General features: G+C 42.1%; 1 protein-coding gene across 3 annotated transcripts; it reads left to right on the plus strand.

The window, feature by feature from the left end:
- The first annotated feature begins 400 nt into the window (after positions 1-400).
- Positions 401-20,141, plus strand: LOC124301420 (uncharacterized). 3 transcript variants are annotated; one of them, XM_046756419.1, is made up of 4 exons: positions 401-1,083; positions 10,874-12,421; positions 13,991-15,239; positions 16,212-20,141. In XM_046756419.1, exons 2-4 carry the CDS (start codon positions 10,928-10,930, stop codon positions 16,505-16,507), a joined length of 3,039 nt encoding a protein of 1,012 aa, XP_046612375.1. In that variant the 5' UTR covers positions 401-1,083; positions 10,874-10,927; the 3' UTR covers positions 16,508-20,141. The 3 variants fall into 3 exon arrangements, with proteins under 3 accessions (XP_046612375.1, XP_046612374.1, XP_046612377.1); XM_046756418.1 differs by lacking the exon at positions 401-1,083 and adding an exon at positions 2,247-2,671; XM_046756421.1 differs by lacking the exon at positions 401-1,083 and adding an exon at positions 2,247-2,671 and having other exon boundaries at positions 13,991-15,243; positions 16,212-16,445.
- The last annotated feature ends 96 nt before the right edge of the window (positions 20,142-20,237 follow it).

Consider the following 20,237-nt stretch of genomic DNA (forward strand, 5'->3'; position numbering starts at 1 on the left):
AATGAATCCCCAAGAGTATTTGGCTCGCGAGAGAGATGATGAATACCTCGCTCCTTACCAAGACTTATCGCGGCGATTCTGCGCAAGCAATTTTGTGGTACATACAAGCTGGGATAATAAGTCAAGGAATCCACGTAAAAATCAAGAACTCAGAGTCTTGAATTGACGTTTTGTTCTATAATGATTTAACTACAACTACTAAGAATTAGACTAAACTGTGTATAATAATGATCCGTTTCTTACATCCGATTAAATTCCTTGCCGTCTTAGTTAATGTACCTTCATTGATTATAAATCTTCAAAAGATTCAACTAACAAGTCTATTTTCAATCACAGGAAAAATATTTAAAACGATCACTGAATTACGAAGGTAAAAGATTTCAATAAGCACTCGGCCATACAATGCACCCCCGACTGCACACCAAACTGGATATTAAAGAGGAAAGGGATTCGTGAATACAACTGATTGTGAGCTTAAGTCGGGTTTGAATTATTAATAAAAAATTAACCGACCGACCGTCGGAATTGTTACGCATTTCGACGGACCAACCCTGCCGACCGAATTGACTCTGAAATATTAATGTGCACACGTAGAACTCCCCCTTTTGACAAGTACCTATATACAGTACATACTGCAGAAACTGTTGGTACCCGAAATGTGATTCTACCGGAGTGGTGGAATGTATATTTCCGAGATATGGAGCTGAGGGTAGGTGTGTGGGAGGCTTAATTTGGACCAACATAAACTAACACCCTTAAACCTTTCAATCTGTCCTACACAAAATACACTTTTATTTTACTTTGATATACCAAAAGTTGCTTTTCTGCAGTTACGGTTGACGAGTTCGTTTATCAGAAGATCAAGATCTAATTCTTCAGCTATATGTTGGCGAATATGGATTATAGCTACATCGTCCAAGTGATCTTGCAACATCGGTGATGCTCAAGTAATTGAAACAAAATTGGATTTTATAAAACCGCAGACATCTGAGTTGTGGAATTCCACACCTACCAAATTTCGAGGCATTGAGTGCTCCACACCTACCATAGTGGTTTCGCCGCCCTTGGATTCTACATACACTGGTATGCATTTCAAGACATGATATTAATCTACCCTTGAAATAATCGACATTTTGTACTCTGAAGTCCAGGGAGATTCTCCAAAAGTGAAAACTTTTGGTTGATATAAAAATGAAAACGGGAAAGATGTCTTTTTCACGAGAGAAAGAGAAAGTTGTTTTCGAAACTGATGAATAATGGTTTATTTTATACATTTTCATGCGTTTTGTGATACATACACAGTTATAATGACTGAACCCTTTCCTCGCTGCAATTAATGTAAAGTTTTTGCCTATACATTCGATATTTGAAAAAATATGTGCAAGACTATAAGCTAGTTATGAAACTTTGTTCTACACCCGGGTGTAGAAAATTGACGCACTAAGCGCGGATTAGAACGCCCTCGTCATCGTAACTTTCGGGTGTTGTATGCGGTAACTCGGCAATCTTACAAATATCGATCACTGAGTGATAGGTGACTAATACCGTAATTATCGACGCGCGACATAGAGCGTAGAGTTCGTGTACCTAGATTATACATCACGATGTTAACAGTTCAAAAAGCCAAGGTGAAACAACGGTGTGCGCGAGTTGAAGAATACTGATCTGTAAATTTTTTCTCTTTTTTGCGGTCGAGGAGGGGAGCCTGCGGCCGCTGAGCGAATGAGTATTGCGAAGCGGGTCGCGTCGACTTTTTAGCCCGAACGGATTTGAATCGGGGATTGCGCGCGGTAGACAATCGACGTCAAACCAACAATGTGCACAGGCTCGCGGCGTTCAATCGACGTCCGTGACGCGCTTACGTCTGCGTGGTGAGCGGGGATAGATATTTATGCATTTCAGGTTCTCCCGTAGCCGTCGGGCTTATCTACCCGGTTGTCTGTCCGCAGGTACATACATCGCGCATCGGCCTTCGATATCGAACGCGCGTAACAACGAGCCGAGAAAACTGGATCACACGATGATCGCGTAGGCGGTATCCGATCGCATTATATAGGAAAATCCCACCAGCCGCAGCTCCGGGGTCTCGAACTTAATTAAGCGGAAATCATAGCGCGTCTGCCTCGATCTACTCATCGGACGAAATCCGATGGGCGAATCTTGAACCGTGAGCGAAACGGGGGGGGGGGGTGGAGGGGGCGGAGGGTATTTCTCGTACACAGGGTATATAAGGGCGACACGGCGATCGATGCACACGGCGCCCAGCGGCCAGGCTCTCGGCTCTGCCCCCAGCATATCGTGCCTCGTGCTGCGTGCAACTCCAGCGTACAATTCGCTCCCGGATCGCGCGTACGTGGGTGCGTGGGTGCGTGCATGCTTGCCGTGTGACAGGCGCTGGAGCTGTTCCTGCCGTTGTTGTCCGGTTTTTATGGGTGCAGAGGTGATTTAGTGCGGCGTGCGTGCGTGCGTGCGTCTTGCCCGTTTGACTGTTCGTCGTCTAACTGCGTGCGTACTTACGTCTGGGGATTCAAGACGCGTGCCAAGAGTCAAATTGCTGGGGTAATACGCCGGGCGAACATGCCGAAAAGGATATCACTTGCGTATTACCACCTGCACCACAGATCTGCGGACAGCGAAGAGGCGGCTTAGAGCTGCATGACGACGCAGCATGGTGGGTCTTGTGATTCTACTATTCTTGATTAACATCTTGCCACGATTACCCAATCTCGATCATTCTCTCACGCACTTCACCCTCGCTTGCCTGTGTTTGCGATTTTTCTTAAACTTCACGAAACTCGATAAGCTTGTGCCCACTCCCGCTTTTATTCGACGCGTACTTTTCTAACCATTGTGGATGGATGCTCGATGGTGTTGATCCGTTATTCCTACTCCTTACCTGCAACGACAATTTGTTGATTATAATCGTACCTGCAGTTAGCTGTAAATGCTGTAACGATTATTGATTTGGAAATGAAATTGTGAAGGTGATGTGTTGTTCATTGTATTGCCACCAACGCATCTTTTTGATGGCGGTAATTGACCTTTAACACTCCCCTGCGTAAATTGTACAGTAGGGTTCGTTCGCTTCATTCAATTACTTTTTTACACGTGTAACCCATACGTAAGGTCAACTTCCATATGATCTAGATTTTTTCCCGGATTTCTTGTGACTGTTGAATTATCCAATTATTCTCAGATTTTATTGTAAGAACCATGCGTCGAGATTGAAAAACTTGTCTCAATCTCGAGATTGAAAGAGTGCAACCTTACGTATTTATATGGCTTACTTTGGCTTGACATATGTGTACCAAAATTAATTACAATCCTTGAGACGAGCATCAGACCGTGAATCAAAGTAATTGACGGGGTGTCCGCAAGTCTCAGGACAAACTTCAGATTGCACATTAAATCCAGGTCCTCGGAGTAAAATGATAGAAAATTTTGTCTGAGTATTGGAATACTTGATGCGTTATGTAATATGATTATTATTATATTCACTCACTTGCAAAATTGCTTTGATGTATTATAGAATAACGTTGGGCGTGGATTCGACTCGGAATATGATTCGGTGACGACGTTTATAGAAATTTCCATTATTGCCATGTTTTTATACACCTGTATTTAGAACCCTGAGCTATTCACGTTCAAAACGTTGGCAACAGCAATTTGTACAGGGTATCGTAAAACAAGCCGTCCAAAACGATATAATCCGCTCCCTAAAGCAGGTTTTAATTAATTACCATACGGTTGAGCGAATAATGATTGACGGTATGAGTGGAAAAAAAGGATAAGTTGAAAAATACAGTTTGAAATAATCGAGATATCCGTTGCAAAATGTTGAAAGCTTGTCAAAATCGATTAATTTCACCGAATGCTGTTTCGGGTAATCTTGAAGCTAAAATATACGTCAATTGTCAAGTAATTCAATTGAACAAAAAGTATGAGACAAATGAAATTTTCATTCCTAGTTTTTTTTTTTTTTTATAAACATTGGTATTTATGCGACGAATAAACTCGTTTATTGGTGTAAAGAGAAAATCATTGTAACTATCGCTTTTGCTCACCCGTCTCACTTGAGTACGAATTGTGAGACAGGAGTGAAATTATTTCGCGCTACGATACCTCGCGCTCGACTGCAGATCGCGAACTTCTATTTACCATCTCGTTAAACCGCGAAAGGACGAAAAGACAAACGTCGAGCTGACGTCGTGTCGCGTTGACTACGAGCCGTCGCGTCGCGTGAAAAGGCAGAGCTTTTGTTCAGCTACAAACTCTCCCTCTCTCTTTCCCTATACGCCCCCTAACGCAATCCTGCACTCGCCGTTTATATCTCTCCTCTATTTTTTGCATTTTTGAAATATTTCTGCCATGCCAGGCGGTTCTCTCTACCAAGGCTTTGCATATTTGATATCTGTATAAAAGCAAAACACAGAACTCGTACTGTTCGAAACGCCCCGATGCGACCGCTCTGCTCGATTGTCAGAGAAAACGTTTCGCGTGTAGGTGTTAAATATTTACACTATGCGTTGTCTAAGGATAATCTACGTTGTCTAAGGATATATTGGTCGGAACTGTTGAATCAAAATTTGGAAAAAGAGAACTTGTTTAAAAAATTTTCAACAATGTCACTTACATACATTGGCACAATAGTGAACACGAATGAAACATCTTTATTATGTTTAATAGAAATGGATCTGAATAAAGGGCATAGCCGGATAAGCAGGTCGAATCGGCCCCCGCTGATTTTTTTGTCGGTACTTCAGGGATCAATTTGGACCCAAATGAAAATAATTCAGTGAAAATTTCAGCTATTAATCTTAAACGGTTTCCGAGTAATTGAAAAAAAACCTATTTTTTAGTATTTATTTTTTTTTTAATAGTAAAATTTAAAATTTTTTTTTGCTGATTTTTTTTTAAATACTTACGAGTAAAAGCTGTGAAAAAAATTTTTTTTATGATTTCTAGACCAATAGCCGATTTTTAAACTAAAAAACAAAATTACAATTATTTTTTTTATGCCTATTTTAAAACATGCAATCACCAAATTTGGACAGAATACGTCTTTTATACCCCTCTGTACTCAGGAATTTTTTCAATTTTTTTGGTTTGGTGCAACGTCATGAAAAAAATTAAAAACCAATTTTTTGTTAATTATTTTATATTTCAACTGCTTAGAACACTACTTACAACTAATTATAAAATGTATTTATTCATAAAAATATTCATCAAAAACGTAAGTGGTCATCAAAATATTTGTTAATATTTTCGTCAATCTTCATCACTGTCTTTATTAATAACTACACAGCGCCCGGTATTATTGAAAATGCGACTTAATTGCATATTTTACTGACAGGATCATACCAGCTTTCTCAAGCAGTGTCATACTTAGCTGAGATGATGGATGAAGATAATAATATAAGCCTTCAGTACGTAAGATCGGCTGAAAACATTCTTAGATTTCAAGTAAGATCTCGGCATATTAATGCAAAAACATATCGCTGCTTCATTGAGTATCATCGTGGCAAAAATGGAGTTAACGGAATTTCTCGATATTGCTGTGATTGTGCCAACGGTCGGCGTACAGTTGGTTGTTGTTCGCATGTAGCAGCTATTATTTATTACCTATCACATGCTAGATATTTATCGAGGATTGTAAGACCAGCAGAAATTTTAAGTCGCATTTTCAATAATACCGGGCGCTGTGTAGTTATTAATGAAGACAGTGATGAAGATTGACGAAAATATTAACAAATATTTTGATGACCACTTACGTTTTTGATGAATATTTTTATGAATAAATACATTTTATAATTAGTTGTAAGTAGTGTTCTAAGCAGTTGAAATATAAAATAATTAACAAAAAATTGGTTTTTAATTTTTTTCATGACGTTGCACCAAACCAAAAAAATTGAAAAAATTTCTGAGTACAGAGGGGTATAAAAGACGTATTCTGTCCAAATTTGGTGATTGCATGTTTTAAAATAGGCATAAAAAAAATAATTGTAATTTTGTTTTTTAGTTTAAAAATCGGCTATTGGTCTAGAAATCATAAAAAAAAAAAAATTTCACAGCTTTTACTCGTAAGTATTTAAAAAAAAATCAGCAAAAAAAAATTTTTAATTTTACTATTAAAAAAAAAATAAATACTAAAAAATAGGTTTTTTTTCAATTACTCGGAAACCGTTTAAGATTAATAGCTGAAATTTTCACTGAATTATTTTCATTTGGGTCCAAATTGATCCCTGAAGTACCGACAAAAATTCAGCGGGGGCCGATTCGACCTGCTTATCCGGCTATGCCCTTTGAATTATCGCACCAGATAAGATATGAACAATATGAGTAATCAAAATGATTAAACTCTAGTGTTTTGATCCGATTCTTACTTGCTCCGTGACCATATTGCCCACAAATTGGCTGAAAAACATTAAAGAAATTGAGCATTATAGCATATAGTTATCAGGCGCTAATTCAACTGTTGACGAACATTAGTTGTACCGCGCTTACACAAATATATTCTTATTTACTCTGGAGAGAATTGATGATTTTTTTCCGGTGATCTTTGATGATTTCTACGGTAACCACAAGAAGCTCAGCAACATCAGTATCGAACCGAAAATACCAAAGTTTAAGCATTCTGAACGTTTTGATGGATAAGATCTTTTCTCAAATCGTTAAAAATTTTATAGCTCATCTTCTTTAAATTTGCTCAAAGTTATTTCTATTTATACATAGCAGGACTGTAGTTTCATTCATGTTAACTATCATTGGCGCAAATACCGCACTATGATGTAGATTTTTTAAACCGTTTTTCCTCTATTCCTATCTTCTGATTCAGACTGGCTTTTCTTAACTACCGTTTCCCAATATTTCATATCAAAAAAATTAACGTATAATAACACTGAGTTGGTTATTCGCGATCTCGAATTACCTCTGATTCTTTTATATCCCAATCGCAGTAAGAAAAAAAATAATAAAACAAAAGATACGTCGCGTGAATAACAAAAAACGGATACAGTATAAAATTGTTCGAAATGTATTCGCGTATCCATCTCTATCCATTTCAACTGAAATGACGTACATGAGAGCTCTATTAGAGATTCAAATGTCCGCTTGTTATACATCTTGTAGAACTCTACTAGGTATCCACAAAGCGTCGATTAGAGATTTCATCGATTTTGTGGAGAATAAGCCTGAACCTCCAACGGACTTCCTATTCATTATTCACGTGCATCACTATCTTATAAGATCTTACAGATCCAGTATACCGAGAGTCTCTGGTGAACGTGCCGACTCCGAGTCACGCGATCACCTCCAGTGCCAACACATGCACAAGTTTTCGTTTGCAGCATATCTATCCGCCACACTTGGCTCACATCAAAGTTGTGCATGTGTTAGCACTAGCGGTGATAATGTGGCTCGGAGTCAACAATTTCACTGGAGACTTCCGGTATACAGACTTCTACTACATATCCACATAGATCTTCATTGGAAATATCGTGAAATTAATACCTTTAACCGACGCTATTTCGGTATAATATACTCCTGTTAACGTATCATCATAAATATTATAAAATTATTATGTGCACATTTTGTTCTGTCCTAGACGAAAAGTCAAAGGCACTTAAGGACAGCTGGATCCTTAAGTACCGGACAAAATTCGAAGTAAACGAAAGGGTAGAATCGTTGGAGGTTTGTATACTGTAGAGCTCTGTTTGGTGGCGAGAGAAGAGAGTAACTATTCGCCGCCTGATAATTTTCTACAGTCCTCCACTTAGGTGCATGGACATTCATAGACATCCAATATATATCCATCACTGGATTTAATCTTTAATCTGACCATAGATATTGCGGATTTGTGTAGATGTCTTTTAGAGATCCACCATGGATCTGGTCCTTTTATGGTGTTGTGAATCTCTGTATAGACCTCTAACAAATGGAGTATTTCGTGTGTGACGTTCCAGAAATTTTAAATAAACATGTACTTCCGCATGCGTTTTGAACGGAAAGAATTACCCATAGAACCTAGAGCCTGAATTTTACAATAGTAGGGTTGGCTCGTGTTGCGAACAATTTTAAGTATGTTTCGCGAAATTCGCTGTCGGAATTCCAGAGTACAGTTTTATTTTTATCTTTGTGTTCATACGTACGTACAGACAAACATGTATTCTATAGGTGCTAACATTTTTTATTTTTTTTGCTTTAAAAACTGCAACCCGTCTCGAGGCCGTGGAATTTTGCCTGTTGCATGTCCAGCAAGGCTCAGTGGGGTGGCTGGAGTGTTATATTAAGCAATTTCATGCACATCTGTTTACCGTTGGAAAACAGGTGTACGTAGTGGGCTCGCGGCTTATCTCCTTTTCATTACCGTGATTCAGGCGATCGTTCAATTCCGCTAGACAGGACCGAGTCTTATAGTTACTAGGTATAATAATTATCGAAGCTCATCGGGTCGTGAATCGAACAGCGTTGTTCGATATCGTCTATACCGGTTGTTTTTTCTGATCGTGAAATTCGCCGCTCTACGTCAGCAGACAGATAAACGAATATACATTTCGGATGCGCATGGAATGCAAAATCTAGTTTCGTTGTCTATCTACTGGCGTTGATGCGACAAGTTTCACAAAAAAAAAAAAAAAAAAACGCCCGAAGCCTTATTACATTTATATTCAAGTATGCCTACCCATTTTTGGCTATAATCTATTTTCGGTCCGAAAGAAAATGCGACTTCGATTCTATACGAATTATGTAACAATGACTCCCATTTTTTAACGTCGGCTGCATCGTCCGTCATTTTTTCACACAATTCGTATAGGATCGAAACTCGCATTTCGTTTCGAACCTTAAATGTAGGGAGCCAGAAGTGGGCAGGTATAACTACACGAATATCACCGTACTACGTGATCGAGCGATTTGCAATCCCCGTCTTTTTGTTCTGCGCAGCGGTTTCCCACGGTGCAATTGTTGAGACTGAAAAGTAAGCGGTTGAACGAAGAGGAAAGGGTGAAAAGAAAAAATAATGTAAGGACAAGAAGAGCTAAAAAAATATGTATTGAAAGGATGAAAGGAAACTTTTAGCCAACGCCGTTCGAGTAGCATTCCCGTAGTCCAGGACACCTTCTTTTCCACCCTCGCGGTTATCGCGGAGACAAACCGCCGCCTCTGCACTCCTCTTTTCCCCACTTCCACCCCTTCCGTCCCACCCCTACGCCTCACGCAGACAATAGCAAAGCTTGCTGCGGGGTCCGGCAGGACCGGCCGGTGATAATAGCGCACTCATCTCAAAAAACCGCGCCGCTCTGGGATAAAGATGAGGGAAAAGTCTAGTGGCCTCGTAAAACTATCCCCTGCGGCCTGTACCCGCTTACCTGAGCAAGGGCCTCCGTGAATCAATTCCATCACTACTTCTTCACGTTTTCACTCTCTTCTTCTCGCAGCTCTGCCTCTGCGGATGTAACTTTAGAATGTGACGAAAGGTACGCTCGCAAAATTTAACGTGCGAATCGGAAAGGCACCTAGATATGTTCATTACTGTTTGTGTATCTTACAAATTATAAGAAGAGAAGGAAAATTTTTCGCGTATCCTGCCGCGCGGTGACTTTCCTCGCAGAGTTTTGGTAGAGAAAATATTTCTATCAGAGTTTAAAGTGGGATTAACTTTTGAAACGCGATGACAGACTACTGTATTGTGTTATGTGGTCATGTTCCCAGTTTCTGTATCCAAGGGATATTGCTGTTGAAGGTTGATTAACGTGTTAATTTTTCAATTTACGTGAAATAATTATTTCCTTTGATCCCAGTCAATTCATGGCTCGTTCAAGCCTTATTGTATCATTTTCCACGAAACATATTTCGTACTTTATTGTGAACCGTGAATTGTGCACGAATGAATTCATTATTTCACACTGGGTTGAATTAGATATTTCGGGTACAGTTACAACTGTAATTGTGAATGCGCGTCTATTCGAATCGATACTTAGTCGTATAAAATTAATGAAATTTCTTTCTGGATGTGACTTTATACTTGAAATCAGTAAAGTTCATTCATATCGATTAAAAAATACTCTAATCAATTGACAAACGAGTTGACAACATATATTTACTAATTCACTGAGTTATTACTTCCTCGTTACAGAATGTTGGATAGTGAGAGGTCGAATGAGAAATTCAATTCGATGAACAATTGGGCTCGTGAATATTAAATTTTTCAATTTAAAACTTATACAAGTGTTGACACTCGCTAATTTAAAATATGTTGAACTTTCTGGATTCTTACAATATTCGACTTTGCAGACCTTCCATTCCGTGAACTATCAACGTTTGTCCATGTATCTTACAAGTATAAGATGTGTTGGGCGAAATCTGAGATGCCAGTTACAGTGAAAAATTATTGAATTTTAACCAAAACTGTACTTACTATAATAAATATCCGACGTTGAACAAATAGGAAAGTGTCTGGGAAAAAATTTCAGCTTTTCATCTCTGCATATAGTAGAGTGTTATGAAATAATCAGGTCGTATTTTTACAATTCCGTTAAAAACGATAATTGCAAAAGTTATATCCAATTGAATTTCACTCTTTTTGAATATATACTCCTATACTTTAGCAAGGTCGACGTCCCTAAGTACTCTTTTAAAGCTGTTACATCCGCTTCAACTTTGTTTCACATAAAAAAAGAATATATAAAACCAAATTATTCTTCCGCAAACTACTGAAGTATTGAATTAAACAAATTCACGAAACTTCCATGAAAGGTTTATATACAACGTTTGGTTGGAAATCAGGATAGGAAATTACGAATTCGCGTCACTGTGTCGAAACTCACAGCTCCTTCCAAACCCACGTGACATTTTATTTAATTCCCTCCCATTTCAGGGCAGAGCTGATGCTGGGGGAGGTTGGAAAGGAGTATGGTTGAGCATAATCGTGATGCTAGGAGGATCGGGCGGTGCGGAGGGTGCGGGAAGCTGCGGGCTAGCGGAGCTGGGCTGCAAAGACGGGCATTGCGTGCCGCTCGACGCGTACTGCGACGGTAAGGACGACTGCGGAGACGGAAGTGACGAGCCGGCATTGTGCACGCCGTGCAACCGGACGTACCACGGGGTCGAGGGCCGGACGTACAAGCTGGTGCTCCTGCGTCCGGTTCAGGTGCGGCTACCCTTCTTCTGCCACCTGACATTCACAGCCGGGGGTCCGGGGCACGGCGAGCTGGTCCAACTGCTCTGGGAGGAGTTCAAGATCGGCCGATTGGACCCTGCCGCCGAGGACGCGACGGGCAGCTGCCCCGAAGGATCGTTGCAGCTCGCGGAGCTGGGTCGGCCCTTTACGGGGGGCTCATGGTGCGGTGCGGGAAAGGGGCGCGCCTCCTACTACAGCGAAACGAGCACCGTGACGGCCTCCGTCAGGCTCTTCCACGCTCCGACGTCGGTCCCCTTTGAGTTCAGCCTGCGGTACCGTTTCGTCGCGCGGAGCGAGGCGATCGCGCGGCTGGGCCAGCCGGGGCTACCGTTCGAGCGGGGGGCCCCTGTTCCGGGGACTTACTGCTCGAGGAACTTCTACGAGTGCTACCGTAAGCGGTGCCGCGTCCAGAGTCCGAACTACCCGGGGGAGTATCCGCGCAACGCGACCTGCCTGCTGAATCTTCGCCAGAAGGAGGTCCCCACCTGCAAGCACGCCATGATGGCCGTCAGGCCCAGTGCTCCGGGGCCCGCCGGCCTAGCCGCGAGTAACGCCACCCTCGCCGTCTGGCAGGACTGCCCCCCCGAACGGGACCGCATCGTCATTCGCGACGGCACGGGGCCCGACGACCCCGTGCTTCTCACCTACTGCGGGGGGCCCCTCCCTCGCGTCACGGCAAGGGGCCCGACCATGCTCGTAGAATTTCGCAGCTCGTCACTCGCCATTCCCCTCGGCGCGTCCGCGCTCAGGCTCGAACTCGAGGCCGAGGTCGTCTTCGTCGACTCCGACGGGCTCGACTACGCCCGCGGGACCCAGGGCTGCCACTTCTTCGTTAACGGCACAGCCTGGCGCTCCGGCGTCCTCAAGGCCCCTCTTCATTCTCTGCCGCCCGGATCGAGCTGCACCTGGAACATCCAGGGCCTCTCCGGCGACCGTGTATGGATTTACTTCTCGTCCTATTCTCAACGTGACCTCACTGGCAACGCCGAGAGCAACGTTAGCGCTCGGACCGATCGGCCCTGTGCCGTAAAAATCACCCTCTGGGACGGTACACCGAGCAACGGGCTGCCCATCGTTGCTCTTTGCGACGAAGCACCGAGACTCTGCGCTCACGCCGCTCTCCGCAATGCCACCAGGGCCACTAGGCCATGCACCGCCGAAGAAAGCTACCTCACTGTCGCCCCGACTCTCACTCTTAAGATGGAAAGTTTGCCCGGAACGGTGCTGCACACAGTCAACTTTCAGGTACTAATTATTTGTATTCTACCCGTTGTTTTGGATTGGATATAGATTGGGAAAAACAAGCTGTTTTTTACCCACTTTAGTCAACCTCGGGCGGGTGGTATTGGTAGTTCGCAAATATTGTGCCTCCCGACTATTGTCATTCGACGGATATACCTATGTCGATACTTTATTGCCTTTCCATCAACCTGTAGTCGGGTTTATAGATATCTATCCGGATCCCCGAATTGATTGCAGCTTGAATGGGTTTCAATAGCGTTCGCTCAAACCAATTGGATTTCGATGTTGTTATTCTGTTCGGTTGACATAATATTGGGCCAATTGTGAGACTATCTAGCTGCGTGATTGCATTCAAAAAAATACACACCTATCGCATATCATGATGCAGGGTGTTCCGTAGCTCGGGAATTGTCAACCCGCAGCAATATTGTTGTGCGTAAGAAAAAAGGACGGTCAACTACAAGAGAAATTTTTCTACCGCACTGCACGTTGACGTTGCTGTAGGTATGGGTATGTATTACGGAACAATGGTGCAGGCTTGAAATTTGGAAATCAGAGGTTTTGATATAAGGTGGTTTATCACAGAATGGTTGGTATTTGGCTTCGCTATTTTGAATTTTAGCATTTCTGCTTCCGACAAGTTATCAACGTTCACAAAACCTTCCGGTTGCCAAATTTCGTCCAAGTCAAGTAATTTCTGGTATTCGGTGCCCCCGTATCAAATTCCCAAATTTCAAGTCAACTGTAATTCTTCTTCCTAATCAGAAATTAAGAAAAATTTGTACCCGGAGTGGGTAAACAGCCACCATTCTTGCATCATAACTTTGTCTATTACGCGCGATAGAGGAATTTCAGTTATAATACTTTACTGCCCTTATTTTTCATGCACAACACCGCTAACCAACCTTAGAAAAAATATGAATTCCTCCAGATATAGCGAAAATAATATATTGTATGACAAGCAGGCAAACTCGAATATACTTGTATTTATTTTATCGTTTGTCAAATACACGACAATAATATTAAGCATCTACATTTTGAATTTATATATATATATATATATATCTATATACATTTTTTTCGTACGAGAAGGGTTTACTATCCGCAAGTTACGGGACACCCTGTATAATACATAAGAGATCATTGGGAAGTAAATGGAACTTGGCTTGATTAATTTTTATAAAATTACGGAAAGTGGTAAATATTTGCGCGATAGTCATTCAAACGTAACGTTTCCCTCAAAAGTGCGCGTTTCACCAAGCGGTATTTAATTTCAATGCATCCCGCGAATAAAAATTTAGACATATTTTTAAAACTTTCTGACAAGCAAAGCAATGCTTTTGATTAAAAATTTTCTCAACTGAAGAGATAGTCCTGATATATATCTATAGTTTCGCGCCAAGTACATTAGCGAGTCGCGAAAGGACACCGATACTCTTTACCGTATCTCATATTTCCACCTGAGATCTCCGAGAATTTTGCGAACCACGTTAAGCCGTGAAAGACACCCCCTCCTTCTCTTTCCGAAAAGTGCTGTGCTAATCGTAAAAATACTTCCCTTCTCTCCCCCAGGCACGGTACGAATTCGTGGCAACGTTGCAGGGCGGCGAGAGCTGGATCGAGGGTGCGTGCAATCGGGTGTGGCGGAAGGTGCGGGCTGGGACAATAACTTCACCGAGGGACGTCCGCCTCTTCGGCAGGGGCGGCGCGTCGCGGCTGGAGTGCCGATATCGGGTCGAGGGGGGCCCGGGTGAGCGGGTCCGTCTCACCCTGCACAACGCGAGTCTCGGGGAGCTGACGACTTGCGTGAGCGAGCGGGACTTCCACACGGGGCGACCGCGCTGCTCACCGGAAGTTGGGTCGCGAGAGGCCCACCTGACGCTCTTCGAGGCGCCCTGGCGGGACTTCAGACTGCCGCGGGCCTGCCTTTGCGACAACACCTCGCACCTGCCCCTGACCCACATATCGACGAGCCGGGCCCTCGAGATCACGTTCCTCGTAGATCAGCAAGCCCCGCACGAGGACTTCGAGACGGTATTCTTCCACGCGAGCTTCGAGCTCGTCAGGGCGCCGGAGTGCCCCCGGAAACAGAGGGTCCGGGGCGAAGGTGGGGAGCTCAGGTTCGTCGCGCCCCCGCTGTCCAGGCCTGACATATACTGCGAGGGCCTCCCGTGGCTCGTTGAGGCCCGGGAAAATCGCTCGCTGTTCCTCCTCACTTGGGGCTGGTTCCTGCCCCTGGACCCAAACCCCGCCAACGGCCAGCCCGTCGTCAGCGACGCGCCGCGATGCCCAACGAGCAATCGCGTCCTCTTGTACTCCGGGAAGCCACCGAAACTTCTCAAGGTCGTCTGCCCAGCCGAGCCCGGTGCCCGAGAGTACGCTGTTCACGTCTTCTCCGAGGAGTGGCTCAGCGTCGAGGGGGAGGGGGGCGTGGGCAGGGACGCCTGGCTGGGACCCCCAAAGGCCCCGGCCCTCCTCATCGACTTCGTCGCTAGGGAGCCGGGACAGGCCGCGGCTTCTTGGCTCGAAATATCCAGGAGCAGATCCGCCCTCCGGAGGCAGCTGAGACTCCCTGAACGTGGCGTCGAAAATGACACCTCTGCAACCGGTGATTGTCCGCACAGATGCCCGGAACTCGGTGCCTGCATCGCTGCCAGTCTATGGTGCGACGGCAGGCCCCATTGCCCGTCTGGTCACGATGAGGAACACTGTGGAAACGGGGCAAGGCTCTTGGGCATGCTTCCTCCAGCCGTTTGGCTCTTCGTCGCCGGGACCGCCGGCGTCGTTACGGCCTTTGCCTGTATCCTCGCTATCCTAATTGGCAGGTATTCTTGTTTTTCATCTATCTATGCATCGTTTTGCTGTTCTGTACCTCTCGCTGTGTCTGTTTTTGAATTACCTTTATCCTATTCTTCTGCTTCTTCTTCGCGTATTTCATCTTGATTATTTTCTACTGTTTCTTTCTCCTGTACACCGAGAATCTTCTGTGAAACTTGCCGCTAGACGCCCGTAGGTAGGCAACCGTAAGTTGCTTTTTCAAAATGTAACGACACATAATTAAGCTTCGATTGCCTGTCTGATCGCGTTTGGAGGCAAGTTCCACAGATGACTCACGGTAGCTTCTTATCTCTGATTATGATTGATTGAGTTTTCTCTTCGAGTTTTTGCTAAACAATTCATGGCGAAGATCAATGAAATTGAAAAATAAAAGGAACTCGTAAGTATATACATGTCAAAACAAACCCTCTTTCAACACGAGGACCCCTTTCAAGCTTTTATGAAAAAGTCGGCGGTTCAAAACTTTTCGGCTGGGTAAAGCAATTTTTAAACCGGAATTCCGTGAATAGATCGTTGGAAGGCTTGAAAATCTTGTTTAACCAACCTGGAAAAGACAACTTTTTTTTAAACTCATCTTCGCTACTTGTCCGACATGCCGAACGATTTTCTTGAATCTACCCGACGCCGCGCCAGCAGACAGGCAGCCGGAGTAACATTTTAGGTTTTTGACACCATTTCTGATCAGGCCTGAACTCCGTTTACAATCTTTGCAAAATCCCTGTCGGCTGTTATCGGCTGCTGAGGCATACAGAGAATGTTTTCAGCAATGAGACTGCAAGACCTCAAACGTAACTTTCGTTGCCTGACCTCCAAGGAAATCGCGCGGTATGGACAAGAGCAATAAACAAAAGGACGTTGAAATTTTATGGTTGAAAAATTTGGTGTACCTGGAAAGCAGTGAAAATGTACTGACGAGAATTTGCGTGTGCTTGGTTGTTTGTTACACGTTATACAGGTCCAAGAAATCGGCGCGAAGACTCCGTTACGAAGGACAGTACGAAGGAAAGAAGCCGCGCCGAGCACCAACCGAAGAGACCCTTTTGGGCGCAGCCTCCTGACAACAGCAGCCCGGTTTCGTGGAGTACATCCACGTCGACCGGGAGACAACAGTCTAGAGACACGATGCTGTACTTTACCGTCCAAGTTACTAACTTAACTGAAAACACCCCCAGCTGGTGCCAAGATATCGGCACCGTTACAGGGGCGTATCTCTGTGATACACCGCCACGATCTATTTTAGGGGACTTCTAAAGCGTGGGTGCCCCGCTTAGTCGTTATCATGTATGTTATACGATGTTCTCACCACGGTAAACCTATTCCCACTGCCACATTACCGTCGTATATGTATGTATATACGATACACTGTTGTACTGTGGAGACGAATTAACAATTAACAAATTTAACACAGCGTAGGTAGTCCGCCATAATTATTACGTGTAAAAATTACTTCGTATGAATGGGAAATTTTACGGTTATTACAGTTACCCAGATTAAATAGACGTGTATTATGGTTCAACTCCGACTTTATGGTCATTTTACGTATGTACCCGTTCATTGACGCACTATTTGCACCCTGCACAATTTGTTTTTCGTCCAGTGCTCTGAGAATTGATTTTACGCTCTTGAGCGTAACAATGTAAACATCTACACGCCGTAACAATACTGATAAACGTTTTTGGAGAATTGTCAGGTTACATGAAAAAATATTACTTTAACTTTACTACCGTGGAAAATGGGACTGTCGATATAGCAACTCACAACATTCCTGCAGTAACTTTAACAGAAAACTATAGAACCTTCAACAAAATACTGCGCTAGTCCCTCATTTTCCTGAAGGGTAGTAAATCCAACACTCATATTGTTCGCGCGAAACTAACGGTGACGTGGATATTGAAGTGATTATTTTCCGGTGTGAAATAAATAAAAAAAAATTGTTAACCGATTACATAGAAACATTTCGAACAAACGCGGTAACGTTAGTTCCAGGGTTATAAGGCTATAAAAGTTTAGAGCTCTTGTTCATCTGCAGAGGGACGGTTTACAATTAATAAAAGCCATCCAAATCAGTAGAAAAACGGTACATCTCAGCACAAACATAATGTATAGAACACACGAAAAGAGAGTGAATTACTCTAGATGAGTTAGCCAAATTGCAATAAAGATTTTTTCAATCCTATGGTGAAAAAACTACACTCAAATCCGAATCTGCTATAAGATAACCTAGGATATAGCTCAAAATTTGACTAGAACTATGAGTGAAGTAGAGGTAAATTACTGAACATGTGAATTCAAACAGTGAGGTGAGGTCTAATACATGACTGCCTTTGACGCGCTTGCAATTTTGTTATCTCTGCCCGATTATTCTCTGTATTAATCAGTGAATAAGCGCTTCATTGTCCGACAAAAAATCATGACAGGGGAGATTTTATTTTAATTTCACGGTTATTATAACCCCAGAAATGAGGAATTCAACTTCTGAAACTTTTCCGTACACTTGTGCAGATGAATTGCCTGTGTTTCACTCTAGCCAGTGAATTTCATAGACGCCTAAAAGTAGTTAGTCAATTGCTGTCACAGTTACGGACGGTGTGTAGTACATCAGGCTCATCCACGCCTACGGAATTTTTGAACTGGAATTAATTGCGAATGTGAACACAGTAGTGCTTCCATCCTCGTTATGTGCTGAGCTAAAATCGTCAAGTTTCTCCGCAAAGTGCACCAGGTGAATTGTGAAAAAAAATCCACGAAATGAAAATTAAAAAAATATTTCAAATACCTCTCTCGCATACATAGGTGTACGTTATACATACACTTACATATAGGTATACGTATGTACTCACAATGAGTGGGTCTATTTTCGGTCTGTTGAGTTCAGTACTGCAAAAGAATCATTCTCCGGGTAGGGATAAAAAATCGGAATTACCGATTGACAGAAGGACCAGAATATCAAATTTTCATAAACGCGAAAATCTTATTCGTAAAATTTTATAATGCGGAAAGTCCAAGAATAGAAAATTGAAAATCTTCAAAGTCGAAGTACAGAAAGACAAAATATAGAAAGGTCAAACCATAAAACGGCAAAATCGCGAATCTGATCACGATTCTATATTATCGAGAGGAATTCCGACGATTCTGTAGAGTTTGGGTTTCTACGTTGTGACTTTTCTATTCTTTTACTGCCCCGCACTTTGAATTTAAACATTTCGTAATTCTACGAATTAAGTTTCCGCTTCTTCAAAATTTGATATTGTGACCCTTCGATTTTTCGATCCTTCCACATTTTTACCCCCACCCTATTCTCCAGATAATGTGAAGGCTGTATAGAAATTGTAAGTTCACGATCAAACAAAAAGATGAAAACAAAACACTGCCTTCCAATTACCGAATTTAATTCTACGTAAACTTCACGGTAATCTCTAGGAGTCGTCATTACAGGTACTCCGCAATGGGAATCAACTCGCCGCTACTCGACTCATTCGCTCCCTTGTTCCGGCTCCTCTCCTTTTTTTCATCCTGGGTCATCCCCTTTAAAAGTCCCTCGATGGAGGTGACCCACACGTATATACTGCACACTAATTATTCCTAACACAATCATACTCTGCATATATACACACATTTCTACAAAATACTGTACATATGCATGTACACATTTCCGCACATACCGTTATACATACCTACAACGTTTCCACTATGTATATTACACATACGTATAATACTTGTACGCGGGAGCGAACTTAATTAGCACACTCGTACATACATAAATTTTCATTCATTCATACGTGATTGTATTCACAGGATTTTCCATATACTCGCCAGCGAATCCAGTGTAGACTGCTTTCTTAATTAGGAAACATGAATTACTAAACCATATATAATTATAAATGAACTGTTAAACTTTACGTAAAATATAAAGCTCTAAACCAACGAAGTATTAGGGTATAAACCTGTGTATATGTGCGCGTGTGTGCAAATCGTAATCAATCAGCACAAAATGTTTATACATATTATAACGACACAAAATGCAGAAACATTACAGTTTCATTTTCATTGCAGATTAAATGCACACAAGATTATACGCTAATGTTCGGAGGTTCAGGTGCAGAGTTTGATAAATTGTTATAGGTAATTGAAGGCATATTGTAGATATATGTAGATATATATATATTATATATATTATATAAATATAAATAAATTGAATAGGGAATTAGGTGTGGGCAAGAATGAGTGCAAGGAATTCGCTGCCAATACATGTATTTCGAACATACATGTACATACATGTATAAATATATATATACCTATATATATATGAAACATACAAATATATACACGGTGACGACATGCTTATACATTAAACATATGTGTGTTGAAAAACGCCCTCGCATCGTCGGACAAACATTCCACGCTTTGTATCCTTGGTTCAATATGATTTGCAAATTTAGTATATTTATATACATTGTGTATGAATACTTTAAACGAAATTCCGTATTTGAATTTAAGCAAACTTTTCAACTGTGTTTAAAGATATCTAAAGCTCAACTTCCGGTACAAACAATTCTGCATAAAAACGATATCCCTTTTTCTTCTATTAATTTTCTTCAATCCTCTAAGAAAGTTTAAATTCAGCGACCAATCATTAGGTTTTGTGGCATTTAATGTACAACAAGTCGCCGTGTAGATATATAATATTGAAAAAAAAATCGCACTGTCTGCGCGGGTCGGTAGAATTTATTAGGATAGGACCGCGCAGCTAAACCATAATTTACAGTCACGAGTAACACATGCTCACAAAATTAAGCAAAAAAAAAAAAAAAAAATACTCCTCGTGTACGTTCCACAAATGAAATCTCCTATACTATAATTGACTAACGACCCGATTAATTGTATACACAACTTAATATAGCTCTATATACATACAAGTATGAAAAACCAGGTCACCTGTAATATATATTATACTATATGGATATACATCGATCGTATATGA

This window comes from Neodiprion virginianus, chromosome 3 (assembly GCF_021901495.1).
Source record: "Neodiprion virginianus isolate iyNeoVirg1 chromosome 3, iyNeoVirg1.1, whole genome shotgun sequence".
Taxonomy (NCBI): Eukaryota; Metazoa; Arthropoda; class Insecta; order Hymenoptera; family Diprionidae; genus Neodiprion; species Neodiprion virginianus.

Coding starts and splice junctions, on each gene's coding strand:
- LOC124301420 (XM_046756418.1), top strand. Junction 12,422..13,990: donor TGCACACAGTCAACTTTCAG/GTACTAATTATT, acceptor TCTCTCCCCCAG/GCACGGTACGAATTCGTGGC. Junction 15,240..16,211: donor TATCCTCGCTATCCTAATTG/GCAGGTATTCTT, acceptor CACGTTATACAG/GTCCAAGAAATCGGCGCGAA.